The sequence below is a fragment of the Olea europaea genome, chromosome 15 (genome assembly GCF_002742605.1).
Source record: "Olea europaea var. sylvestris chromosome 15, O_europaea_v1, whole genome shotgun sequence".
Classification (NCBI taxonomy): domain Eukaryota; kingdom Viridiplantae; phylum Streptophyta; class Magnoliopsida; order Lamiales; family Oleaceae; genus Olea; species Olea europaea.
In genome coordinates, this window is record NC_036251.1 from 28998349 (window position 1) to 29026238 (window position 27890).

Genomic DNA, 27890 nt, shown 5'->3' on the forward strand with positions numbered 1-27890 from the left:
TCAAATTTGTGAAGTCTACATACACCCTCCATTTTTCGCTAGGTTTCTTCAGAAGGACCGGGTTGGATATCCACTTCGGATAGATGGATTCCCTGATTAAGTCGCTGCGGCTGAGTTTGTTGACCTCTTCTTTGAGTGTCTCGTAAGGTGGTGGAAACGGATTCTTGGGTCTATTTCCACCATGTTTTCGTGCTACCAAGCGAAGACATCTAGGTTCTTTTTCAGAAAGCTCATCGTTTCTTCTTTCACTTCGGGGGATAGTGCTTTTCTAATCCGCAAGACCTGAGTGGGGTCTTCATGGTTGATGGGAAAAGTTTCCAATTCTTCTATTGGGGTCTCATTTCATTCAGACTCGATAATTCGATGGTCCAACTCATCAAGAGGATTCCCTTCTTCATGGGACTCTGCCATATTGACGTTTTCCTCCTGTTCGGAGGTATACCCTTGTTCGGGAGCGTTAAGCATTTCTACGTCCATGTCAACTTCATTGGCGACCTCTGTTATAATAACATTAACACTGCGGGGTTCAGATTTTCACAGAGAGTTGAGGTCACATGCTCTTGAGCCCATCTGGTCACCTCGAACTGTAGCAATCCCATGCTCCGTTGGAAACTTTATACACAAGTAATGGATGGATGTGACTGCCCAAAGATCTTTCAAGGTAGGTTGGCCTAATACTCCATGATAAGCCGATCTGTAGTCTACCACCAGGAACTCTATAAAGTGGTGGGCTACTAGGGGGCTGACCCCATCTCGACAGGTAGAGTAATTCGCTCTCGTGGGACGATGCTATCGTCGGTGAATTCAAATAGCGGGTCGGTCATCGGTATCAACCCATTTTCAATCTGCATTTTGCCATTGTCGACGAGCATGCGCTTGAGTCCGTTTCGAGCCACTACGGCTCTTATTACTAACGCATCACAATGGGGGTGATGAACTCCTTGTGCATCTTCTTGAGAGAAAGTGATTGGGGCCATCCTCTTGGCCTTTTGGGATTGATTAAAAATGTAAGTGATCATTGGTAGATCCTTTGCTTCCCTTGTGTGGTTCCTCTGGGCGTTTCTGGTATTACCCCCGACGTGGGGCCCCCAATGATTGTATCAATTTTCATGATGACTTGGCCTTCAGATGGGGCTTGATCTCTATGCCTGGATTCTCCTTTATCCCTGGGTTCTCTTCTCCGGGGTGACTGGTCTCTGTATCACTTTTCTCCCCTATTCGGGAAGGTGGACCTACAGGGATATTCACCCTTTTTCGAGGAACGTGGGTTACTTCGATTCGAGGATCGAGGGGCATCCCTACATTCGCTGGTGTCATGTCCGTAAAGTTGGTGAAAGGTGCAGAACCTTGCCTCTTCCAAGGGTCTATTTGATCGCTTCTTCTTTTTCTTTCGATTGCTGTTTGTGCCTTTGGATGGTCTCGCCTCGGCAAGGGCATTCTCATATGCCAATACCGGCACTGCATTTTGCGTGGCAGAAGCCAATGCTTGTCTCGATGTGGGAGTTATTATGTGTCCTACTTGGATCCATTGCTGGGTGATGAGGTGCGCTACTGGTCCTCGACCTACCTGCCTCTGAGGAGGAGGGAGTCCTTGCGCTGCACGGTTTCGATGGTCAATCATCTCTTCATTGACAATCTCCACTCTCATCATTTCTACCAGTTCATCATAGGTGGTGGGATTCCTGCTGCGTATATCCCTCCAGAACAAAGTGTTCATGTTGAGTCCACCTTTCAAGGCTAAAAGGGCCTCCCTGTCAGTGACTTGCTTGCAGTATGTGATTTCGTCGGTAAACCTGGCGAGGTAACTTTTCAACATCTCTCCAGGGGCCTGCCTCATACCCTGCAGGTGTTACACTGGAGCCTCTCCCTCTTTTTGTGAGAAGTACTGGTTCAGAAATATCTTTTTCAAATCTGGCCAACTTCTGATGCTCAGAGGTGGTAACCTGTTGTACCATACTTCGGCGGCTCCGACAAGGGTTAGATGGAAGGCCCTGCATTTCAATGCGGGTGAGACTTCTCTAAGGCTCATCTATGTCATGTACTTGATGAGGTGCTTTCTGGGTCCCTGTTTCTCTCATACTTAGGGATTTTAGGGAGCATGAAATTTTGAGACATTGGGAAGCTCTGGATCTCCTTTAAGAAAGTGAGGTTGTCATCATCATCGTCAATTTCATAAGATCGACATGGCCCCTCGGAGCCTTCATCATCTTGCACGTTCTGGAGAGGTGGAGGAGCTTCCCCTTACTACCCCAATTGACTAAGTTCCTTCTCTCCCGCCTATTTCTAGGCGGAGGAGGTGCTTGTTCTTCTTGCTCTTACCGAACGGATCTTTGCACAGAGCAGACCCTATCGCTAGGGTTCCACCCTATTCGGTCGAAAACACTGATCGACCTTTCTGGTTCGTATTCTGGTGGGAAGTTATCTCCTAGCTATGGTTCCGCTGGTTGGCTTCCCTGTGCATAGGATGTGACATCTACACCTACTTCTCTTTCGAATGGGTGTTCCCTGCATTGGTTAGAATGGCCTCCGCCATGAGATGCCGAAATTTCCTGAGCTGGGTAAGATCCTTGGGGCATCTAGAAACCCTGATGACCTTGGGCCTGCATGAAGAACTCACGCATCGCCACACTCTGAGCTGCAATATTCCTCATGCCTGAGCTATTTAGGCCATTCCTGCGGTGAGCATGTCTATCCTTTCATCTCGATGACAACGGTGATGGGGTCTCCGGTGAGTTACATTGTTTCGGAGCACCTCTTCTTCAAAGGCCTCTCTAAGCCCAGGATTTGCATCCTTATTACTAGAACTCATTTTGTCTACCTTTTCAAGGGTGTTAAGAACTTTGATTGTGGGTTCACTTTGTTCTTTTTCAAGAACGTGCCCTTTTCAGGGTAAGTTGATGGTTTGACGGTGGCTTTTTCAATGAAAAATGTGAAACTTTTGGACGGGAAGAGTTCCAACAGACGGCGTCAATCTATTGATCTCGCGAATTGGACCTCCACGTGGCCAACGGATAGCCTTTCTACATAATCCTCCTTACGCACAACAACGCACAGTCAGAAGCACGCAGCCGGAACTAGCGTGGGTGGTGGTGGCCGCATACACTCCGACGGTCAAGTCAGTATTGGGTGATCGGAACAGTGCTCAAGTTATGCAAGAGAGTGGGGAGGAGAATATATATTTCTTTGTATGGAGAACTAAGTTGTGAAAGTTTAATTACCTTTGTCTCTTGTCAAACCTTGGGTATTTATAGACATAGAGTACCGTTGGATGTGGAACAGGTGTATGCATCCAACGATGTGAGGCGTCCGCTCATAGGCGTCAATCAGCCGCGTCTAAAGTGGGCGGGCAATTAATTCTTCTAAGTTGAGTTGACATAAAGTTGATTCGTCACATCAACTAGACCTATGTAGACATCACATCAATTAATCCTTCAAGGCAGAGAGGATCCTGACACAGATACTTTTCTGAAAGTGACGATAAAAAGAGGGATCTGTTAAAGGAGCACCTCGGAGTGTCTAACGCTTCGGCATCAGGGGGCACTTCGGATTAGGATGGACACGTGGCACTTCGGAGAGTGCTATGCCTGATGTTCAGAAGTGGTTTAGTTAGGGGCGTAATAGAAATTATTTTGAAAATGAAAATTAGTAATATATAATTGTTTAGTCATTATTTATTGTATTAAAAATCTAAACAAAAAAGTGAAAGTACATGGAGTTGATCCCCATCTCTCTCACATGTAAAGAGTGACTTTTTTGCCACATGAGCTTTATTTCCTTTTGCTGGATGTTAGTACCATTATTAATTAATATTAATCATTATTTACAATTTTAAAAATCAAAAGGCAGAGGGCTGTTAAAAGAATTCGAACCCATGTTTAATTAAATGGAAAAGCGTTGTCAGTCCATCTACTCTGCATACCGTTTCATTCAACCTACACACAACTATATATATATATATATAGCTCGCCAGGTACTGAATCCGCCCCTGCGTGCACCAGACCACTTCTTGCACCGGCATGGACCAGCCACTTTTTACCATCACAATCATGAAGTTCGATAGGCCCTGGACAACTTGACATATACTCCCTAGCAAATGCGGCAGCTACATTCTTCAGAAACAAGAAAAATTTGCACCATGTCAAGGTCAAATAAGGATTCACCCCCGTTTGGCCCACGTTAAATTCCATTTCATTTTTCTCTCTCCTATTTTCAATAACAATATTATTTTCTATAAAATAATATGAAACGTAAGACGAAAATTTTTCTTTCTTTTTCAACCACTAATTTTTCAAAAAAAAAAACAATATTCCACCCATTTTCATTTCGGGGGGGGGGGGGGGGGAAAGGGGGGGGGGGGGTGCAAACATGGCGAAATCATTTCTAAAAGCAATCTAAATGACCAAAGTAGATAATTAAACAAAACTTACTCTCGAGAACTTGAACTTGATCTTGGATTGCCTCGAGTACATGGAATTGCCATATGATTGATTGCATCTTGTTTCAATTCTTTCACTAGGCTTATGTGATAAGAAAATCAGTCATTGAGTTTTGTGTAGGTTAGTTTATTTCTTAATTTTTGAAAAAAAAAAAATGAAGAGATTCTTTAAAATGAAGTGCTATAGATCGTGAAGTTCATCAAATAGACAGGGACAAGATTCATTCAATAAGCTTTCTTCGGCTACTTTTGTATTTTCAATTCTATTCAACTCCCTCATGCAAGAAATCAAATAAAAGTACAACAAAGTATTATAATAAAAAAAATTGCTAGTAATTTCAAAGTAAATAAAAGTACAAAAATCTTGAATCAATTGAAGGTTTGGTAACTCAGAATCCTATTGCAGTTGATATAAACAGGTTGTTCCCAAGTTCAAATGCCTCTCCAAAGAAGGGGGAAAATGTCACTATTCATATTCCGTTCTATCTTGTCCGCTGCTTGATTCAGATCAATTGAAGTCAATTTCCAACTCTGCTCGTGTTGCTAAAGGTGGAAACCCTTATCATGTGTTTATTGGCGTCGATTAGCTCAAAGACACACGTATTACCAACTTTAAGATTTTTTAGCTTGACGAATGCCTTCCATCCTTTTGATAGATATCTGTCCTTAGCTCCCTTTTTTTGCTTTACACGGACTGGCCACTTCTGGCCATCTGAATCAACAAGTACAATAAGCCCTGGAGCACTTGGCAGATACTGAGAAAATGCGGTTGGCACGTACTATATAAACAAGAAAAATTGCACCATGTTAGGGTCAAATGAAGGCTACACATAGATGATAGAACATAGTAGACTCAATTTCGGAGAGTCAAGAAATCAACATGATATATCAATCCAGTAACAAACCTCAAGAGCTTACCATCCAAAAGTGTGGATATAGATTGTTTCGTTTCAACTTGACGGCAAATGAAGGGCCTTTAGGCAAATATTTTGCAGCAGCATCTATGGCCTTCTTTCCCGAGTGACTTTTAATACACGAGCCATCTATATTTCACCAATTTAAATTAAGGTAAACATTTCAAAAAGAAATCTGACTCACCAAAATAGAAATCAAACAAAACTCACGGTAAAGAACTTACTTGAACTAGATTGTCGATTGTCTTCAGTACATGGAATTGTCTCTTGAACATTCTTGATAGTGATATTAGGTTTTTCGCACTCAGTTTTAGTTCCCTCATCTTCTATTTTACATTTGTTTCGTGTAAGATAGCAATGCTGGGATTTTGACCTCTCGGCTGCATCAATCTTACCCCTTTTAACTTCATGGGCAAGTTCTTTTGATGAAAAAGACAAATCATGCGTAGTCTGGTGATGATGTCTTCTACTATTTGTTGCCCTAACCCCACATTCATTTGGTTTGCGAGGGAAGAAAGATAGAACTTCAACAGATTCATCATTACTATTCTCTTCCTTTTCGGAAATAGAAATCCGAGTACAGTGATTGGTTCTTTCAAAATTACGACTATTATTAAGTGAATAGTCAACCTCTGTGGCCGTCAAGTCTAATATATTAACATTGAAGGTTGAGTTCCCTCTGTATTTGAAGAGTAAAAAGTACCCATAACTGATGAAATGGTCGTCCACAAACTTTTCCCAGCCATCGCAAAGCCAGAGTGTCTTTTCCGTCTTTTCCAATCTGACATATGAAACAGCACTGATAGGATCCACAAGTCTGACAACATCAGAGAGTTCGTGCCCATATTTTCCAACAAATTTATCAGGGATCCTCTGCACAAATACATATTATATTTAAACTCTATTTAGTTATCACTTAAGTCAAGAAAAACGATGTTTAATAGTACTTGTAGTCAAGATGGCAAAATTTTGTGCTGATCTGCAATGCAACTAGAAAAAATAAAATCATGAATGTTCCTTATGACATTTTGAAAGACCCCCACGTTATTCATTCAAGTTTGTTATGCCATATTCTAGAGTGTTCCAATTCTAATTAGTTATCAGGGGTAGTTTGGGGAATAAGGGGGAAGTAGTAGTATAAATGTAATAGGGGAGGAAGCAGAATGGTTATGCAAATATTAAGTAGTTTGTGAGTCTAGGAGGAGAGTTCCAGGCCTCTCGAATGCCTTGGAGAGTCTTTCATTTCTGTTCCATTTTATCAGTTCATTTACAGTCGTTGACCATTCTGCCATTCAATATCTATTACAGTACATCACACTCCAGTTCTGAAACCCTGCAGTATTATTTCCATTAACTGGTCTGCAGTCTAACCAATCTTTGATCAGCAGCATTCACAGGAGTGAACACAGCGCTGCAGCAGCACACCAGACCGCAAGAACTCTAACAGCTACTTCCAGGTTCCTAACATATTTGCCTCATCAAGTCTCCTAGGTAAGATTTCCCTTTACAAAAAGCCTTTGTTCCACAGTTAATCCATGAATGAACAAATAAGAGAAATTAACACTCAAAATTGACATGAATCATATATTCTAAATGACAGAATGAAAAAAGGGACTGCACATGTAAAAATCTTATGAATGAATAATTTATTGGAAAAAAATTCAATATAAAATGAATTGTGAATGAATAATTGTAACAAAACCTTTTGATTTCAAATTTCAATTCTTTAGTTAATTTTGTATTGGATTGGTGGTTACAAAGCCTTGATGGTTATTATAACGTGTCGCTCCAATGGCTATTGTAACATTTTGATTTTAATACAAAATTAATAAGAATTGAAACCTCCCTCATTCTAGTACTCCATGAGGTGTTTTCCTCTTTATTCCTCACACCAAAAACTTTTGAGAGCTCTCTCCTCTCTTTGCTTTCAAGAGTTTTGTTCTTTATAGCTTAGATGATTATTTTCTAGCTTGGTGGTAGAATTGTAAGCCTTCTCAATTCGCCTAAAGTAGTGACAAAATGCTAGTCAACTACCTTCAACAGGTATTTTGGGAGACAAACGCCATGAGTCCTCTTGCAATACAGTGGAAGCAAATTTATTTTAAGGAAACTGTGTGCAATACAGGTCTCAATTGCTTCCAATACTGCTACTACGTCAACAACCATATTTTCTTTCTTTTATTGTTACGTGTATTTCCATTATTTTATAATTCGAGCAATATTCCTAATTCCCTTTTGGATTTTCATAACATTATTACAAAGACTATTCATGCGATGATTGACCTAGTTCTACGGGTAAAGACTTTAACTCAATTCACACTTTCTCCGGTATCATCAAAGTTCAACTACAAATCAAGGAGAATAGTTTTCTTTATAACTCGTGCAAAATCAAATATCTATCTTTAACTGCTTCTACCAAAAAAAAAAAAAGGGGTTTTGCATTGCAAGAAAGCTGAATTGACAATTATTACATATAATGTTATGAAAATGGTAAAGTGCAAAAAACTTAAGAATCTCCTAGGTACTTCATGCCTGTGAAGATCAAATTTGAATGATCTCTCCGCCACCAATGCAAGCGCGTAATTTGAGGGAATATTACACAAATTTTGTAAAAGAAACAAGATAGCAATTATGATGTATATGCATATTAAATTGCCTAAGAGAATGATTAATAAGTACATGTTCGGCATCCCTTAAAATTCTAAATTATTTGCTATTGTAACATTCTTCATCATACATTCGCACAATAAAATATTTTACACACAAACCAATAAGGGTGTATTTGATTGTGAGCATGGAATTTATATGGAAAGGAAATAAGTTCTAGGCTTCAATGGAAATTATTAATTAAATGAGTTTGATTGATTAAATTTTCAACCTAGAAATTATAATACTTGTCTTCTTTTATTGGTGGGTAGATGAAAGAGAAAGGAGATAGATGGGAGAGAAAGAGAGAGTGAATTACCTCGAAAATAAAAATCACATCTCCCTAAAGAAAATATTTTCCTTGTTTTTGAGGAAAATATGGTCACGTGACCAAAAGTTGAAAAACATTTTTCATGGAAAAATTGCCAATCAAACACCCAAAAAGTAGGAATTTGAGTGGAAAAATGACATTTTCCATAAAAAATAATGCCAATCAAACACACTAAAGTTTCCTTACTTTTTAACTACACATTCTCCATAAAAATACTATTGACAACTCTTTAATTTTCCAAATAATGGGTGGCAAACAGGGGATAAGTTTATTTATACACTTATGTAGGCCATTAACCATAGATATTGGGAAGTACTTTTAGGGAATTATTGCTTAATCTCGTGTAAATATTTTTTGTTTAGTTAAAACTCGATGTTGGACAAGTTTTTGGAGAAAATGAATGAAAACTGGGCAAAAAGGACGTATTTGGTGCATTATTTTGAGAATGGAGATCAGTGTGATACAATTTAGAAGATGTATGACTTTAATTCCAATTGTAAGCTTGATAGGAAGCTGAATTTAAGGACCAAATTGCAAAAAGAGGAAAATACATTGTGCCATGTGATCGCATGACACAAAATAAGTGCTGTCGCAAGAGCCATTCTTGTAGAAGCAGAAGCCAAAATTTTTGTAACATGCTATCTCCATTTATATGGGGAAACGATTTTATTTCCTTTCCTTTCCAATTTTGTCCACCATTTCAAAAGTAATTTGGGTGATGTTTTAACCAAATGGGAGCCTCCAATTTTAATATTTTCATACTATATTGTAGAGATCAAAACTAGCAAAGGATTAAAGGTAAAACAACATCAAGGGATTGGAGATTCAAGGCTTGAAGTTGAATATTGGAAAAATTGCAACAACGGTCCTCAACCTTCCAATTTTTTTGAAAACCCTAACCTTCAATTTGTGCCAGCAAAGCTCCCTAACCTTTCATAAATTAATAGCTGGGGTTCAAATGGATGGAAAACATTCATTTGACCATTAGTTGACCAAAGAAGCTGATTTTGACCAAATTTTAAAGGGGCAAAGTAGTAGCTTTACAATTTTAATATTTAAAAAAATAAAAATAAAAAATAGCCTTTTTGCACCTATTTCTTCCCACCCTATCCGCCCCCACCTATCCAAAAATAGGGAAAACCCATCCTACCACTCACTGCCGGCAGTGCCACTGCCATTCACTTCATCTCCACCTCTCTCAAACTCCATCTTTCTCACCGCCATTCACCTCATCTCCCTCATTACAGCTCTAAATCATCACATTCATCGACCTTTCAGCTCATTAATCAGCCACGACATTGATATGAAAATTGAAAATTTCTATCCAAAAAATAACCAAATCAATGCATCAAATTCACCACAAACCAAATAATCATAGAATTATAACTAGATAACTAACCAACAAAGGAGGAGCAATCGCATAACCATCAAGTTAAACCATCGATCGTGGAAAATATCAGCTCCACCCTTGTGCATAATACAAGGTCTAGGAATCGCTATCGAGAACCGCAGCCATGGCTGTCGAAGACTAGCCACCACGTATCTCGCACCTCTCCACATCTTAAGCCTTCAACAATATCAAAAATTTGAAAACTCAACATTTGAAAAATCCAAAACGAAGGATAAAAATCAAAGCTCTAACTTCAAGTTTCTTTCAAAGCACTCCAAAATATGTATACACAAGATAGCCCTGATTAACTTTACAACTTCTGTGTGTATATATTACATGTACAAACTTCTTTACAAGTAAATGTTAATTTTTGATATTTATTTATTGTTTTGACTTTTGGGATTTTATTATCTTTTCAGTACAATACAAAATATTATGTTTTTTAAGTTGAAGTTGTTGCCTTTGGGAGATCATTGGTATAGGAGGGAGTAGGGAAGAAGGAAAGGGGATAGTAGTGATTTTTTTCTTTCATTTCTGATTTAGGGGTGCCGTGCACCGGCCATTCTGTTTTTCATGAGGGGTGGTGGTGGGATAGACTTTTTTAATTTTATTATTTTAATTGTCAGTATTTGAATTTGGTATTGGTTAAAGTCCACTTTTCTTGGTCAACTAACGGTCAAATGGATAAGTCCATTTGGACCCCAACTGCTAATTTATGAAAGGTAAGGGACCTTTACTAACACAAACTAAAGGTTAAGGTAAAGTTGCAAAAAGTGAAAGGTTAGGGGACTACTGTTGTAATTTTCTGTTGAATATTCAAAGCAAGAAATTGGTTTCACATCTTTTTCTTTCGTTTATACATTTTGGGTAAGGAATTCCAATTTTTTTAGAGTCCATTTGATTGCCAATACTTTTCATGAAAAATGTCATTTTTCAACCAAAATTCCTACTTTTGTACTGTTTGATTGATATTTTTTCCATGGGAAACATTTTCCTACATTTGGTTACATGACCATATTTTCCTTGAAAGTAAGAAAAATATTTTCTTTAATTGGTGGTGAGGAAGCATTGATAAAATTCTTACAATAAGAATTGGAATAAAAAAATATCTAGGAATAACTTGCTTGTATTGATTAAAGAATAATTGATCGATTTGAAAATTGTACATGACCCCTTTATTTATAGGCAAATTATCCCCAACTCCTAATAATATTAGAAAATTGAAATAAGGAAACTATAATGCTACTCAACTAAAATATAGAAGTCCTAATCAAATAAAATATAAAAGTCCTATTTCAACTAAATGGATAAACTTAATTAAAAGACAAACTCTTAGAAAACATAATTGTAATAAAAAAACTAGTAGTTTAATTGTACTACATCAAGTGGAGCAAGTTTTATTTTCCAAGTAATCTCTCTCTCTCTCATCTACCTCATCTCTCTCATATACCTACTAATACAAATATGGAGACGCATAATATTTTCTAGATTGAAAATTAAATCAATTAAACACATTTAATTGACAATTTTCATGCAAATAAGTTTTAGGCAATTTAATTGCCTATAATTTATTTTCATTCCACGTAAATTCCATGCTTATGATCAAATACACCCTTATTGTCATTGTAGAGATGTTAGGCTAGACAATCTTATGTTGGGATGAACATGAAACCTTTTGTTTTACTATTTTAATTTAAAGACCGTCGTTAATTTAGTTAATTTGTGTTGTGTTGGGATGAACATGAAACCTTTTGTTTTACTATTTTAATTTAAAGACCGTCGTTAATTTAGTTAATTTGTCTTGTTGATTGATATTGCATGCTTGTCGAATTATTTGAATGCTTAATTACCATTTAAAGAATTATTTGCTTGTTTTACTTTTAGGAGGTTCGAAATAAGTCTAGAACATTAATATTAACACAAGGCTCAATAAACGTTAGAAATAATAGTTTAACTTGTGCAATCACATAGGTGATTGTGTATATGAATGCATTACTTCACATACGAATTCGAGATATGGATATTATCGGATCGTGCTTACGAATAAGTTTGGCTTCCCTCGGAAGAAATGGTTGGATGAAATTGAATTATATGTTGTCCATGATACACAAATTATATTAGATAACATAGGTTGAGAGTTGAAATGGGAAACAATAGGCATATTCGGAGTCTCATCACATCTTTCTCATATATAGTTTTAATACAACTTTAGATAATAATTAGAATGATACTAGTAGTTAACCAAACGATTTTGTATTCTTGCGGAATTTCACCAAACAATGATCTCCTTCGTGAAGAGCAAAAATTCGACATGGTACTACCTCCAGAGTAAACCACCACTAGCAATTTCCCATCCTTGCTTCACCTTGACAGAGCAAGGGCAGCATCTTAACCAGGTCCAGAGTAGAGATATTATGTAGTATTCTTAATGAGCCCCCCCAGGCACGAGGGCTCACTCAGCTCTAACTCCAGAAGCTAGACTAGCTTAAGGATCGGTTTTCTACGTTCATTCAGTGGGTGCGGAAGGTTACTCACGACGAGACCAAAGGAAAGGCTTTCTTCAATCGGCAAAGAGGGTGCGAAGTTCATCCAATCAATAGCTGGTGGCTTGACTGAATCTATCATCATCTCTATTCCCTTTATCAATTCTCCTATCCTACCTAGGTCTATGAATTTTTCTATCAATTCCATTACCTTATCCTTAGCCATGAGGTTCCAACAAAATGCCCCATACAGTCATAAGACTGTAAAGGAAGTGCGGGGATTTGCACCGGCAACTCCCAAGATGATACCTACTACACTACTGGCCAAAATTGCAGGATGATGTGGAGTCAAGCCAGAGAGGAAAATCAGAAAGAAGCGGTTTTCCTCTGTCTTTCTCGTAATTAGGAGAAGAAGGCCTACAGGGATTCGGACAAATTGAAAAATCAAGGGACAAAGAAGATCTTGCCTTGAGTCCACCTCACTTAGGATATTTGTCAGGAGATGGGTTAAATAGGAATAGGATCAATCACGCATGTCATATGAATATCCTGGTTGCCATTATCTGATTATAAACTTAATAAAAATATCCCATGTTGCAGAGAAAAAATCCAAAGCAACTAAAAAGCATTATTACTAAATTCGAGAACATTTCCCTACTTATTCAAGCTAATTAAACTTCTTAGCAGCACTACAATTATGCTAAAAGAAACTGAATTTGGGCTGACACTCAATACAAGAATCTGAATCATCTTAACACACTTCAGGCCGTTTGGCATGGCTTTTGATAAGGTAAAAGGACTCAAAAGCTATTTTTGGGCCTGTTTAGTTAATTTGATACAAATGCTTCTTCTATAAATAAGAGCACAACAACATTCAACACTCAGTTCCTATCAACTATGCTAACTTCAAGAAACGAAGCCCAACCCAATTCAAGAAAACATCAGAAAAATATAACTACTTATTTGCAATAAAAGATTCATTATTTTCTTGGTCAGAATGTTACCAGTTTTCGTTGGCTATCAACTGAGGGCAAAATAACCTTGAAAAATCTAGCTGGTAAATCGGGTCTTTCTTCCATTTTCATCAAGAAAAATTTATGAGAAGCACCTTTCTCGTATAAAATTTCAATCCCAGAAGACTACTTGTTCAAGATGAAGACTCGGCCTCTTCATAATGGATTTGTCGGGTGCGGCAAAATTTTGAAGGATTTCTTCAAAAGGGTTTCTATTTTAACGGTGAAAGTAGAATATATTTTAAAAAAAGAAAAAAAAAAAGAAAAAAAAAGGGATAATTCTTATTTGATAAAGATTTGATTTACTCAAATTATTTTTTCCTAAAAGTTCTTTTCTTTATTCTATCCAACACTCGCAAGTACAGAGTTTTTATGGAATAATATTTTTTTTCCCCTACTTCAAAAGCTCAATGGAATGAGAGTGTTCGGCTATACTTATTTTTCCAAAAGAGATGCATTGTAATTTGTAAGGGTGTTAAATGGTTGGAGTTGAGCCACCCGACTCGACCCATTATGCAAGCTAACTTCCTTTATTGAAGTGTTACTGGAATCATCCCACGAGATCATTCCTTGATGGGCAAGTTGCTCATAGTCTGCAAATTTTTAATTTTATTGTGAATTTGAGCTAAACATCGTGAGCCAATTTGTGCGAGTCAATTAGCAACTAACACAAGTACTTTGCTGTTGACGAGTGCCTCGTCGATTTTCCATCCCAAATCCACGGATAGTCATTAAAATTACTTTTTCATCAATAAAACTTAAAAGGTATCTCTCTATTAAAAAAAAGTAACTTTACATGGAATTGAAAATACAAGCACAACTTTTACTTGATGGTTAGATCGATTGGTTGGCGACATTGAGTATTTTCTTTGTAGGCAACCATCAATATTTTTCAGTTCCGTTGTGCTATATGTAATTCACAACTTACAGATTTGTTTACCAATAAATGATATGACAATATTTGATAAGAAAAGATGGTGGAGAATTTATTTATTTTTTATTTTTATTTTTTGTGTTGAAGAATTTCGACTCAATCATATATGGATATTGCTATATGTACATTAGGTCATATAAGAGAATAAATAATGTCATCATGACACTCGATCATTTATCAATTTAAAACACAACTAACTCTTTCATCCAATCTTTTTCATCCACTTCATTTTGAACAACCGCTTATATACCATTTTTATATACAAGTAGAAAATTCGTCATATATCACTAAATCATGTGTATGTAAACCATTTTATACATGTAGGATGCATTTGATTGCAAGCATGGAATTTGCATGGAAAGAAAATAAATTCTAGGTAATTTAATTGTCTATAATTTATTTGTATGGAAATTGTCAATTAAATGTGTTTGATTGATTTAATTTTCAATCTAGAAAATATTTTAAATGAAAGAGAGTGGATAAATAAGAGAGAGTGAATTCGGTGGAAAATAAAATCATATTCTTCCTAAAAAAAATATTTTCCTTGATTTTGAGGAAAATATGGTCACGTGATCAAAAGTGGAAAAAAAAATAAGAATCAAATAGCACAAAAGTATGAATTTTGGTGAAAAAACACATTTTCCATGAAAAATATAGGCAATCAAATGCACTCGTAGTGTAATCGAAAAATATCCTCCCTCACTTTCTTTTTGACACCTCATCAATATATAAAAAATTATGTAAATGTGATATACAATAAGTATTTTCCTTGATTTATAGACTAAGGGGGTGTTTGAGCCATATTATTTTGGTAATAATGCATTCTTGAATAGTGTATTGATGGGGAATTTGTGGTTAAAAAATAAGGAAAAGTTTTTGATTTACGTGTAATATTATTTTATTGAAAAATGTGTGATTGAAACGATGTCAAATCACTATTTAAAAATACATTTTTTTGAAATAATGTGGCTCAAACAGGTCGAGAAAGAACCGCCACCGGAGTACCTTACCGACACTCTTGGCGCCAAAAAAAATCCATTTTAGTTGAATTTCAATTTTTTTCCTCAAATCTCGTATAATTATTCAACCCAAAGATTACGTGCTTCAGTACAAGGACTCAGATAAACGAAGCATCTGCATCAAGTTCATGCCGACATAATAACCTCTGGTGTTTCTTGCAATATCTTTTTGTACAACAAATTGGTGAATTCATGTGCATCTTGTGGGCTCATGGCGGACGCCCGCATAATGTTTTCTCAAATTTTGTACAAAAATTTAGTTTCTTGGACAGTTAGTATCTGGATTCACAAAAAATGGCCTTGTTTTGAAGTTATTGAGGCCTTCGATGAAATGATCGTTAAAGAAATTAGCCAAATGAGTTAACGATAACTATTATTTGCCAGCTTTTGGAAAATTGGGGTTTGCCAAGAAGGGAAAATTAGTACATTGTTATTGGATTAAGAAAAAAAATTCAAAGACAATGTTTTTGTGGAGACAGCTTCTATTGACTTGTATTTGAATATTGGGTGTTTGATTGTTGCTAGATATGTGTTGGACAAAATATATGTGAGGAATGTTGTGTCATGGAATGTCAAGTTATTCTAATAATGGATTTGTTGAGGAAGCGCAGTGGCTATTTAGAGGGTGTTTGGTAGGAATTTTTATGTGAAAATTTATTTTTGAATAGTAAATTGATGGGAAATGTGTGGTTGAAAAATAAGAAAAAGTTTTTGATTTACGTGTAATATTATTTTAATAAAGAATGTGTGGTTGAAAAGAAGAGAGAGAAAAATGCATTTTGATAAAAATGGGTGCCAAACAGGGCCTTAATATGATGAACAGAAAATGATTCTTTACCAATGTTTTTACATGATGAGCTTGGAATCGACTTGTTTGAGCATATAATGATCTTCGAGTGGGAAGTGGAGTTCATGGCTTGATAATCAAAAGTGGATATAGGAATGATCAATTTCCTAGAACTTGTTTGATGTAAATTTATGTAGGTTATAATTCTATTAATGATGCTTATTGTATATCTGATGAGATTCTCATTAAAGAAGTAGTTGTTTGTGTTTTTCGAGCAGAGGCTCTAGACGACCAAATTGAATGTGGTTGCTGGTGTCGACCTGAACCATGCTGACATTGCAGGGCACCTCTTGTCGAAATTGGGCTTCTCATCGATGTAAGCCTTGTTCACCTGAATTCCAATAGATTTTGTGGAGTGTTTCCTAAGAGCGTCTCTAAACTAACAATCCTTTTCGAGCTGGTCTCAGTAACAATTGGTTCGTTGGACCTTTTCCCCATGTCATCTTGAAGTTACCAGACCTCAAGTACCTCGACATTAGGTTCATTGATTTTGAAGGACCGTCGCTTCCAGAGTTGTTCAACAAGCACCTTGAAGCTATCTTTGTGAACCACAACCGGTTCCACTCCACCATCCTTGAAAACTTCAGCTATTCACTCTAACAAGAAGTCCATCGGATGCCATTCCAAGCCGAACACATTGGACTAGGTCCCTTTCTCGAACAATGCTCTTTCTGGTTGCTTGCCTGAATAATTACTCTGTTGAATGGCACAAATGTAATTGATATCAGCAATGACAAGTTGATTGGAGATCTGCCAGTAGACTTGGCGTACCTGCAGAATATGGAAGTCGTAGACATGGCAAACAATATGTTTAGAGGAAAGGTCCCTGATAGCATTTGCAGCTTGCCAAATTTGAAAATTTTCACTCTTCCAACTATTTCGTGGCAAAAGACCAAATGTGCCAACCTAATGAAGTTGCTGATGTTCAGTTGGACGACAAAACTAATTGCTTGGGCAAAGAGACAACAGAGATCAGAAAAGGTATGTCAAGCTGTCTTTGGCAAGAGCATGAATTTCTCCCCACCGCCACCAGTTCACTCTCCCCACCTCAAGTTTACTCACAACCTATTCAGTCACCCTCACTCTCACCCTCGCCAGCACCTAAACTCTCTCCACCAATTTTCTCCCCACCGCCACCAGTTCACTCTCCCTCATCCCCAACACCTAAATTTCTACCTCCTCCACCTCCAGTACAGTCACCACCACCACATGTCAACTCTTCCCCACCACCAGCACCTAAACTCTCACCTCCTCTACCTCCGGCGCAGTCCCCACCACCATCTGTCAAATCTTGCCCACCACCAGCACCTAAACTCTCACCTCCTCCATCTCCAGTGAAGTCCCACCACCACCTATTAACTCACCCCCACCACCATCACCTAAACTCTCACCACGACCACCAACACCCAGACTCTCACCTCCTCCACCTCTGGTGCAGGGCCCGCCACCGACAGCTAACTCTCCCCCACCACCAGCACCTAAACTCTTACCTCCTTCACCTCAGTAATCGTCACCCCCACCTGTCTACTCTCCCCTAGCTCCAGTGCAAATCACCACCACCCTTGCCAGACTTCGTACTCCCCCTGAACTTAGGCTCCCAATATGCATCCTCACCACCACCAATTTTCCCAGGCTATTAAGGAGTGTATAGTGATCTTTTTATGCATTTTTTTTTTATCATCCGCAGACATCCAGAAAACTATATACAAACTCAGTTTGTATGAGCTATATTATCGATGGTGTACTGATTCATTTTCTATAGTTTATATTGCCATTTAATTCAAGATGAGTAATTTTTTCCCATCCAGAAAACTATATACAAACTGAATTTTATTGTTTGGTTCGAAAGACCGAGTCTTTTGCATTTAAATATTTTTGTATAAAAATATAATACAGAAGTGGTGAATTAGAACCGATGGTCTAATTTTTCAAATACAGTAATGTCCTCTGAATCATGACTATATTGGTGTGAATTTTGGCGCTAAAAACCTGTTTCTTAATCATCATATTCCATCTGCCAATCATATGTTTCAAAACCAAAAAATAACTCCATCATATATCAACTGAATCTAAGAAATGGGTTTCAAAACCATATATTCAGCAATTGAAATTTCAAAAGCTACATGATCATGGTTCGGGACTTATCTGGTTGCTTAATGAATGTGGAAGAAAACAACATTAACTAAGAACTTGTGTTCATGCATGAACATTAGAAAAACCTCGATATATTCCCATTATTATACTTACAACTTCACTCACATTGAGCTTATTTTCTACTATTGAACTACATTATATATACATCTACTATAATTATAACCGAGTACTACAAGAAATTAGATCAACTCTTGGAAAGTGGTTATACCTTGAACTACACAGCATCACCTTCAGTTATCTTCGTGCTTCGTATCAGCAGATACTTCATGTGTTCCAACACAATGCCATAGATTTTCATATAATATCAGGTTTCAGCTTCTCAAATGTATGACATCCTCTTTGTAAAGTCATTTCCTGCCATTATCTTCCATCCAATATCACGACTGCAGCAGTCCTATGTCCAACATAGTTATATGTGGCGGTACTCTGTAACGTCGAAAAGTTGTTCGCCAGAAAGATCTTATAATCTTGATCTATGTTTAGTGGCATTAAATGGTAACCGTTTGCGAACAGAAGCAAGTGGCTTTGCATTCAAGGAACCGGCAAATTTAATATCCCAACCTTCAACGTTCTTCGGTACACACACGTCAAATAATACTTGGCCAAGAACACTATGTGCATTTATACAAGGGTGTGACCGATTTGGTGATCTTTCTTTCCGCTCCTCAGGTACAGACCCAGAGTCTCTGCGGTTTACATAGCCAGCTGAACTTGGCAGGAAGAAGTGGTCGTTTGGCCCAACTGCAACTCTTCTAAGGCTTTGATTTGAGTCGACTGCTGCATTCTGGAGGTCACAAATTATGTCAGATACTTCATCATGCAAATCATCCACGGGAGTTCTTTCTCCGAGTTTCTGAATTTTGTGGGAAAAATTAGAAATTGCCTGCTCAAGCAACTCAGCGATAGAAGTTGTGTACTGGATTGAATGGTGCTTGTGTTGACCTGTTGCAGTGCAAAACATATCAGTGCAAATTGTGTGCCTCATGAAACTGAACTGGAAACTTGCAGGAAGTGAGATTGTACTTAGATTAGAAATAAGAAATCATTAGGAACTTGCAGGAAGTGAGAATCGACATAGACAAGCATTAAGGGATCGATAACAAAATGCAGCTATGCGCCATACACCAATCTAGATGTCAGCGTCCAAATCACCTACTATATTTTCAACAATAAGCACAATTGAGGAATGCTTCTTGTGGCCTGTCTCATATCCGACTTGGAATTGTAGAGCACCATTGAATGTCAAATGACACACCATTAGATAAGACCTTTATAGAGAGTAAAGCAGGAAATTTTTTTTTAAAATCTGAAAATCGAATTTGATGGAACCATTATTTTGAAACCAAAGAAGACCAATTTGGCCAGTCGGAGAGGAAACTGCCCACCTCTCGGGTACAAGTTTCACAAAAGAACCAAAAGAGTAAGGACTTTATAATAACGAGAAGAACAACAGAAGGAAGAAAGAAATAGTTGAATGATCAGCAAATAAATTTACTAAAGCAGTACTAGGTGTCTTCATGTATACGATTAGCCACGAAAAATCCAGCAGTCAAATAACCTTTGTTTGGTCATTTGAAGTTAATATTTAAAGTACTATTTCTGGTTGAACTGAACTAGTTGGACCTGTTGAATGGAAAAAAAAGGAACAAAAAAGGATTAGTCCACCCAGAGGAAAAATTCTACACAGAAATAATTACATTTAGCACACCAAAAGCCTTCTACACTGGGTGACAGAGGTGATGAGGAATAAGCATTAAACTAAGATGTCACTGATGAAAGGAAAGCACATAAGTAAAGACTGAAAGCAAGGAGCCACAATGTCTCAAGTTTAATTTATCCAACATATTGATATAGCTATAAACATAAGCTAAAGATGAACCTGTATTTAGTTTCACCATGTTAACATCGCCTCCCATATCTCGTAATTGTCTAGCAAATTTGCATACAACAGGATATGGAGCCACATCATCATTTTCTGAGCATAAAATCAGAAAAGGGACCCCCAAATCCTATAGGTAAAAAAAAAAATAGAATAAAAAGGCCAAAATAACTAAAGTATAGATAATATAATCTGCAAATGTCAGTCCAATTAACTTACAACTGAAGAACAAAGAGTTTGCCAGTACTCTACACGTTGGGATCCAAACCTTGTGAGAAATAAAGCATCCAAACTCGAAGTGACACCTTTTGCAAAAAATGATACTAGCTTTGCAAAACCAGGCATCTTCAGGATAGTGTGGTTTAAAGCCAATCGGGCACCCAAATCACTACTAAAGTCAACGGGATCAGAGTCATATATCTGGCCAGAGATGCAGTGCATAACCAATCTATTATCCTCCTTCATGTAACAAGAAATAAGTCAAATAAATAAATATATGTGCTCTACCACGTACAATACATTAACATTAATTGAAGACAAAGAACAAAGTCTACCAGATTGAGCTCCGCTTCACAACATCCTCCAATAATCTGCATTAGTTGTGAAATAAATTATATACATGATGACAGTCATGACAAAAAATGAGTATTCTTATCCTATTTCACTAAATATAACAAATAATTTCTTCAACGAACAGTTAGTGACACAGTCCTCGCCAAAATGGTGTCAGCATCATTTATGTGCGAGAAATGCCAACACACAGCTCAGTGAATGTTCATGTGCATCAAAATGACCATGGCTCCAGTGCATTGGCTTTACCTGAAAAAACTTATACATACAAGCCTTTGAACCACCAGATGATGCTGCAAGGACTACAGGACATATACTACTCCTTAGCTCCTGCATATACAAGAAAACTCGAGAATAATTACACCTACAAAAAGAACAATTAGAGAACAATTACACCTAGAGCATAAAGAACAGGAGAATGAGGAGGAGGAAATGAGGGAAAAAAAAGGGAAAAGAAAAGAAAAAAGACTAATATTTCTTTGCATGACTTCGTTCACGCATTCTTCATATTCCTGGATATGACATGAAAGAAACAAGACAATAAACTAAAAGTAGTTTACTAAATCGTTGTCCATTATCGCCACATTTTTTGCATATGAAGATATTGTGATAAGACTGACCTTAACAAGCTCATTAAGTACAGAAAATGCCAGTGATGTAGCCCTCTCTGGGATGAATCTGCAGATAAAAATACCCACCAACCATGAAATATTTGTTCAAAGAAATGAGCTCATAGTGGAATTCAATAAAAGAAATGAGAAGTTTTAGAAAAACAAGGAATTGACTAAAGAATGTAAACTTCTTGGGATAAAGTTCAAAAGAAGCTAATTTTCATTTTATTCCACTACGTAGGTAGTTCTTTAGATAACTCCGCAATGTCAAATCCAAGAAAGAATCCTCACTTAATTTCCCTAAAAGAATTTAGAATATTGACAGCTACCCAAGTGGAAAAATCTTCACTGCCCATGCTAATGTCCCGTGGAATCTATACAGTCCCCAGGCCGAGTGATGTTCTAGCGTGTTTCGCTTCACCTATTTCTGAAAATTGGCTTCTTTTTTAGCTCTTGCAATTTAGACGTGTTTATTAGCAGTTAAGCTAAGCCAAAAATGCTCCAGGCCTTCTTTGTTAGCATTGCTAGGCTTCTCCGGAGTGAAAACTCTACTTCTAAAAATATACTACAAATTCCATCAACACAACTACAACAAAGTGATAGGTAAATACATATACAGGCTTAAAACTTTAGTTAGAGTGGGAAGAACTTACGGATTGAGAAAATCGGAGAGGCAAACGAGCGAGTTCCATCCAAGAGAAGAGTAGATACTAACAAAATCCTTCAATTGACTTTCAGTAATTGAGGAAATCCACGTGAAAATCACAACAATTCCTTTGATTTTCAACACTTCAATACTACTACTATCCTGACTTCTCACCCAATAAACTCTCCCTCCCACTACTCCGCTGACACCGCCGATCATCGTAACAGGACCTCGAATCGAGAGCCAGAATTTGATAACTGGAAATTGAAATTCAAAAGAAAATGGGGTGGACCGTTGAGTATTGGGGATGACGAGTAGAGAGAGAAATTTATCGAGCTCTTCGTGGTGGTGGTTCGCAGAAGGGGATTGTGTATGCGCCAGCTCAGATAATGCGAATTTTTAGGACATTCATTTGACAAAATTACACACACATCCCTCAAGATTTTAGATTATTACATCACAACCCCTGATATTCAAACAATTACACGATGACCTCCGCTTAAGAAGGAGTAAAAATAATTTGCAATCAACAAATTTCACCCTTTTGTTAGCTAATAATTGTATGGTTTCCTCATTTCTTCATTTTTTCAACGAAAAATAAACTGAATTATTACTTTTCCTCGATCTTCCTCATTGCAATATGATTAAAGAAATTTAGGATTGCCACGGACTCATTCTTCTAGTTTGTTATATTTAGCCCTTTTGACAATCGTCAAAATAAAATAAATAAATACATAATTCAAACTTATTTTCAACTACACATTTTTATAATAAAATATTTTGCAGACAAACAAAAAAATATTTCTTACTTTTTAACCATACATTTTCCAAAAAAAAAAAATCATTATTCCAAAACTCATTTACCATAAAAAAATAAAAACTCATTTTAATTGTTGTCAAACGGGTCTTAGATAGGTAACGAGAAATGTCAATATTATTTCATTGTAGACTCTCGTACCATAAAGTTACGAAACGAATGTTGACAACATTGCGCAAATATGAAAATTAGTCTAATGCTATGCAAAATGAATGTTGTGTCTACTTAGGATGTATTTGAACTCCATTTTCGTTGAAAATATATTTTGATATAGTGAATTTTTTGGCAGAATATATGATTAAAAAGTAAGAATTTTTTTTCATTTACATGTATAATATTTTATTGTGAAAATATATCGAAAATGAGTTTTTGGATAATGGGATCAAAAAGGTTTATTCAAACTTCCTCACAATCCAAAAAAAATACACAATTCAAAAGTGTTCTATATAGTAAATGCAAGAAATACCAGAGAAATTCAAGAATTATTCTTGACAATCTTTTTTTCTTAAATGAGAAACCAAGGGTAACGGTAAGGATGACTTATTTGTCAACTTTTTTTCGGGGACTTTCTTAAAGATGAATCCCATGTAAATACCTTGAAATAAGGTTTGTTTCTATTTGAGAAGATCCTAAGGAAAAAGGATTTTGTTTCTACTGAGCTAAAAAACCAGCTGCCTTCATGAGCAAATCAAAATAAAATGACCTCGAATCTATTAAATGTTTCAAACTTTGATTTGATATTTACAGCACCATATTGAGTTTGGAGGTGTTGAAGATATCAAAATATTGGTACTTAGTGATTTGATGAGTTAATATAGTAGTTTTTTTTATTGTTCTATGCATTAAATCATTAATCGTCACATGTATGCAACATATGACTATTAAGATAGTGAGTTACTGCAAATAGCATTATTCAATTAAAATAAAATGAAGTAAGTTAATTTTATCTATACCATCAATATGTAAACGTACACAATTATTTACAAGTAGCATTATTCTTTATTAGACAATCTTCCTTTTTTAGAGCTAGATTGAAATTCTATATTACGGTTTTCTAGTAAGAGCTACACAAAGTTTTATACTCAATTTCTAATTCTAACAATAATACCGTGCAGCTAGATCATTTTTGGAAGACGAGAAGAGTAACGAGAATCCTTACAGGTAATCGAAACAGGGTTCTCCAGGAAAATCAATAACTAACCAAAACCACAACAATATTTGTTTCAGCGAGGAGGGGATTCATATGGTTATGGTACAAACACCTGTCGCCACCATGAAAATAAACGAGGAGTGGAAGTTTCCGGCCGGGATTGGCAGTTCCGGCCAGCAGGTAGAGTGGAGCAGATGTAGCAAAATCCGGTGAAATCTTGACGACTTCGGATTGAACCTCAGTTTCTAAATTTGTTGATGCAGGAACAATATGTGTTCCAGCACTTCTTCCGACAATTGTCATTTAATGTTCGTTTCAATGTGGAAAAATGATGGAGTATTTCAGTTAAATTTGTAACCATTGGTATTGAAAACCAAAGGAAAATGGTTTTTGGACTCGTAAGCAATGTCTAGCATCAGTCGGATCGGTCAAATATTTCAATACTCGAAGTCACTCGAGTATTTCATAAACGGGACCGTTCTAGTTTACATAATTACTGAATCCGAACCCAAATTGAAATCGAATATTTTTTTATAAAACCTTGAGCTAACAACACAAATAAATTCAATATCTAGAAGAAATAAAATATATCATCAAATACATATTTCAACACTATTTTATCCACTCCAAAAAGGCCACCATATGCATCCAACATCTAGCATAATAGCATCCAAGTTCGACTTTGATTGTGTATGATGTCTTGAAGAATTAATTGTGGGGCGTACAACCTATAAAGTGAGATAAAGAGTGGCTACGAATAACGGTGGTGTGATTCATTATTCAAATGAATGCATATTATTGTTCTTTCTACTTGAGTCTTATAAACTTGCTACACATTAGGCTTAGTAATTGTGTCGTGGGTGTAAGACATAAAATGAAGACGAAAGAAGAACTGTCAAATATGCAAGTTTGGACGCTCTGACGCTCAAGTTAGAAAACAAGTGCAAAACCTATATGCTTAGAGTGGTCTAAGAAGTGAGTTTTCTAAAATTGATTCCCAACCTCACTTTGTTTTGATTGAATATGTTTATTTTACTCATAGACTAACTTATTCATATATTCACACATTCCAATCAACAAATTCATACATGTTACATACTATAAAGAGATACCAGTGAAATTCAAGAATTACTCTTTAACAATTTCTTTTAAAATTTCCGTTCAACACCAAATTATTACAAGCTACGGAACTAGCAGCCCATACGAGCACCTCGAGCTATTGCTCCGCAAATAAGACATACACAATATATGAAGCAACTTGTCGCAAATAAGACATACACAATATAACACGACTTGACAATACAACAGACGAGAGTTTTAGCTTCTTTTTTCTTCTCTCAATATTACGACTACTGATTAATGAAAGAAGCCACTCTTTTCAGCATAGCCTTGCCATTTTCACTGTTAGGGAAAAGCACACTAAATACATGGTTCTCCCCTTTTACATCTACAATATCTACCTCTCCATTCCACCCACATTTCTTCAATGCTTCCTTGTAATGATAACCTCGTTCCTTAAGAATATCTTCTTCTGCAACATAAATAAGCACTTTTTTGCACCCCAGTTTTGAAAGATTCAAATCCATGGAAGGATTTATCAAAGGGTCATCTAAACCTGTAGCGCTTGGAAAAGAAAAAGCCCAAAAATTATCAACATAACTCTTCTTAAATACTAAGGATGTCCCTTCGTTCCCAATTGAATCTTTACCCCAAAAAAATGGACAGTTGAGAAAAATTCCATCTAGATTGATCCCAGGCAACTTCTCTTGACCAAATCTTATGGCCATGTTGTGAGCTATGTTGGCTCCAGCACTGTCTCCACCAAAGTAAACATGATTAAAATCAGCATTTTCTTGAATCCAATGCTCATGTCCATCACCTGTGGATTCAGATGCCACACATTTTAGTTGAAGCCAAGAATCTTGATAAGCATGAGACAATATAAAGAATCTTTTACGGACTGCTTTGAGGGATTATGAATTGATCAATTATGAGTGATTTTAGTAGCGATTTTTAGTAAAGTTTAATCTACGATTAGGAGTTTATTATCCACTTGTTGTAGAAACTTTTTAAATGAATAAAATTAATATATGTCCATTATTGAAATTTTAGATTTATAATTTCTTGTATGAAATTTTTTCACTAATAAGTGATTCTACTTGTATATGTATTTTTTTACATATAAGCTAATATTTAATTTAAAAAGTTATATATTTAATTAAAAATTTTTACTTTTAAGTAAACTTTATAATTATAAGTTAATTTGTACTTCTAAATAATTTTGCTCATAAGTGAATTTTTACCTATAAGTAACTTCTTATATTTATAATTGAATTTTTTTCTTATTAATAATATTTTTATTTCATAAACAACTTTTTTACGCAAAAGTAATTTTTCTTATCTATTTTATTTATAGGTAATTTTTTTAATTATAATTTTTTTTTTTGCTCATAAATAATTTTTGTTAGTACATTTTAGTTTTGAACAAAAATATGTTTATTGAAAATAAAATGACAAAATTAGAAAAATATAAGGAACCTTAAAAAAAAACCAACCGATTTTATGGGTCAAGAGAATCGATCAAAATTACACAATACCGATCTAAAATCGGTGCCAAAAAAATGAATCCGATCCTCCCCTAGATAGGATTTGTTGTGGACTCAATTTTAATAAATAAATTTGCTTTTTTTCTAAACTTTTAATATATTATACTCACCCGTGGACTGAGATGCCACCCACTTCAGTGCAAGCCAAGAATCTTCATAAGCAATCGGAACGGGGTGCTCGGGGGCTAATCGATAGCCCACAGAAACTGCGACAACATTGGCTTCGGCGACGAGTGAATTTAGGTGGTTTTGGTACGTAGAAGAGGAGGGTGATTCCGCCACAAAGCCACCACCGTGAAAATAGACAAGAAGTGGAAGTTTCTGGCCGGGATCGATGTTTCCCGGCAGGTAAAGCCTAGCAGATACATCATGTTCCGGTGAAATCACGACGTCTTTGGACCGAACCCCAGTTTCTGAATCTACTGATGCAGGAACAATATCTATTCCTACAAATCTTTCGACTTTTCCGTCTTTGTATACTCGGATCATTGGATGAAAATCGTGAAGAATTTCTGTTGAATTTGCAGCCATTGCTAAGCAAGATAAGGAATTTAAGAGTGAAAGAATTATTGGAGGAAAAATCTATGCCTATGTGCATCAAAATTTGGACTTAAAAATGTGCCCGGTATTGACGGCTTACTTTGAATTAAGCGACGGTGAAATGTAGGAGTAATTTTTTAATTAAAAATCTTTCAGATAACACATGGCGCGATATCATCGAAATATGGAAGAAAAGAAAAAAAATATTTCACTTACATTTTGTCTTGTCAATTTCATTGCAAGTTGTGTTAAATTTTTCAGTACTTATCGCTTTATTGTGAAATGTACAGACAATATTACAGATAATGAATTGACAATACTGTATTAATTAGTTTAATTATATTTTTTGTCCAACATCGAATGAAATTTTAACAGTTGACGATCCGTCAAAAAAAATGTCAAATATTTCTGTATACGTAGTCGCATTTCTGGCTTGTTCTTGTCTTTCTAGGAGCATTCTTCAATAAGCTCACTAATTCCTGTTTGAACCAAACTTCATCCAATAAAATAATTTCACATAAATTCAAAAAAAAAAATTTACTTTTTAATCATGCATCCTTTAAAAAATCATTATTAGAAAATCTATTTCCCCAAAAAATAAGGTTCAAGCATAGCCTTAATAAATGTATATTTTTTAAAAATATATAAAAATAATAATAAATTTGTAGAGACGATAGGTTATTTGGATGGTGTGGATTTTCAATTGAAGGAGAAATTGAATTACTTTTATTTCCCGTATATTAAGTGTTTTCAGTGATAACATTAAAAATATATAAAATATGTATTGAATTTTATGTTGTTTTAAAAAATACTAAACAAAACAAATTTTAATATTTTATAAAACAGAAAACAACTTGAAATTATCCGTCCCAGAATTGCCTTCCCCTGCCCCAAGTTGTAACAGG

The 27890-nt window shown here is 36.1% G+C and overlaps 3 protein-coding genes across 5 annotated transcripts; all 3 read right to left on the minus strand.

The window, feature by feature from the left end:
* Nucleotides 1–4730: 4730 nt before the first annotated feature.
* Nucleotides 4731–13442, minus strand: LOC111410798 (B3 domain-containing transcription factor VRN1-like). Of its 2 annotated transcripts, none has more exons than XM_023041331.1 (4): nucleotides 13204–13439; nucleotides 5574–6222; nucleotides 5354–5478; nucleotides 4731–5214 (listed from the first exon to the last, which is right to left on the minus strand). In XM_023041331.1, exons 1-4 carry the CDS (start codon nucleotides 13282–13284, stop codon nucleotides 4954–4956), a joined length of 1116 nt encoding a protein of 371 aa, XP_022897099.1. In that variant the 5' UTR covers nucleotides 13285–13439; the 3' UTR covers nucleotides 4731–4953. The 2 variants fall into 2 exon arrangements, with proteins under 2 accessions (XP_022897099.1, XP_022897100.1); XM_023041332.1 differs by having other exon boundaries at nucleotides 4982–5147; nucleotides 13204–13442.
* A 4748-nt stretch (nucleotides 13443–18190) lies between these two features.
* Nucleotides 18191–22234, minus strand: LOC111410799. 2 transcript variants are annotated; one of them, XM_023041335.1, is made up of 8 exons: nucleotides 21880–22234; nucleotides 21236–21293; nucleotides 20865–20945; nucleotides 20600–20635; nucleotides 20265–20504; nucleotides 20046–20175; nucleotides 18728–19108; nucleotides 18191–18592 (listed from the first exon to the last, which is right to left on the minus strand). In XM_023041335.1, the coding sequence occupies exons 1-8, from the start codon at nucleotides 22089–22091 to the stop codon at nucleotides 18576–18578; spliced, it is 1155 nt and encodes a 384-aa protein (XP_022897103.1). In that variant the 5' UTR covers nucleotides 22092–22234; the 3' UTR covers nucleotides 18191–18575. The 2 variants fall into 2 exon arrangements, with proteins under 2 accessions (XP_022897103.1, XP_022897101.1); XM_023041333.1 differs by having other exon boundaries at nucleotides 18191–19108.
* A 2723-nt stretch (nucleotides 22235–24957) lies between these two features.
* LOC111410800 (2-hydroxyisoflavanone dehydratase-like) lies at nucleotides 24958–27062 on the minus strand. Its single transcript, XM_023041336.1, has 2 exons — nucleotides 26556–27062; nucleotides 24958–25718 (listed from the first exon to the last, which is right to left on the minus strand). The coding sequence occupies exons 1-2, from the start codon at nucleotides 26974–26976 to the stop codon at nucleotides 25189–25191; spliced, it is 951 nt and encodes a 316-aa protein (XP_022897104.1). The 5' UTR covers nucleotides 26977–27062; the 3' UTR covers nucleotides 24958–25188.
* Between the last annotated feature and the right edge of the window lie 828 nt (nucleotides 27063–27890).

Bases quoted from the DNA above. Each gene is read 5' to 3' on its own strand.
- LOC111410800 (XM_023041336.1), bottom strand. From the start codon at position 26,976: ATGGCTGCAAATTCAACAGAAATTCTTCACGATTTTCATCCAATGATC. The intron at 25,719-26,555 runs GTGAGTATAATA...CTGAATCCACAG, and splicing joins GGTGGCATCTCAGTCCACGG to GTGATGGACATGAGCATTGG.
- LOC111410799 (XM_023041333.1), bottom strand. From the start codon at position 22,091: ATGATCGGCGGTGTCAGCGGAGTAGTGGGAGGGAGAGTTTATTGGGTG. The intron at 20,636-20,864 runs GTAAAGCCAATG...CAACTAATGCAG, and splicing joins GTATGTATAAGTTTTTTCAG to ATTATTGGAGGATGTTGTGA. The intron at 20,176-20,264 runs GTAAGTTAATTG...TTTTACCTATAG, and splicing joins AAACTCTTTGTTCTTCAGTT to GATTTGGGGGTCCCTTTTCT.
- LOC111410798 (XM_023041331.1), bottom strand. From the start codon at position 13,284: ATGAAAATGGAAGAAAGACCCGATTTACCAGCTAGATTTTTCAAGGTT. The intron at 6,223-13,203 runs GTAACATTCTGA...GTATTTGTGCAG, and splicing joins TTGATAGCCAACGAAAACTG to AGGATCCCTGATAAATTTGT. The intron at 5,479-5,573 runs GTAAGTTCTTTA...GGTGAAATATAG, and splicing joins CAATCGACAATCTAGTTCAA to ATGGCTCGTGTATTAAAAGT.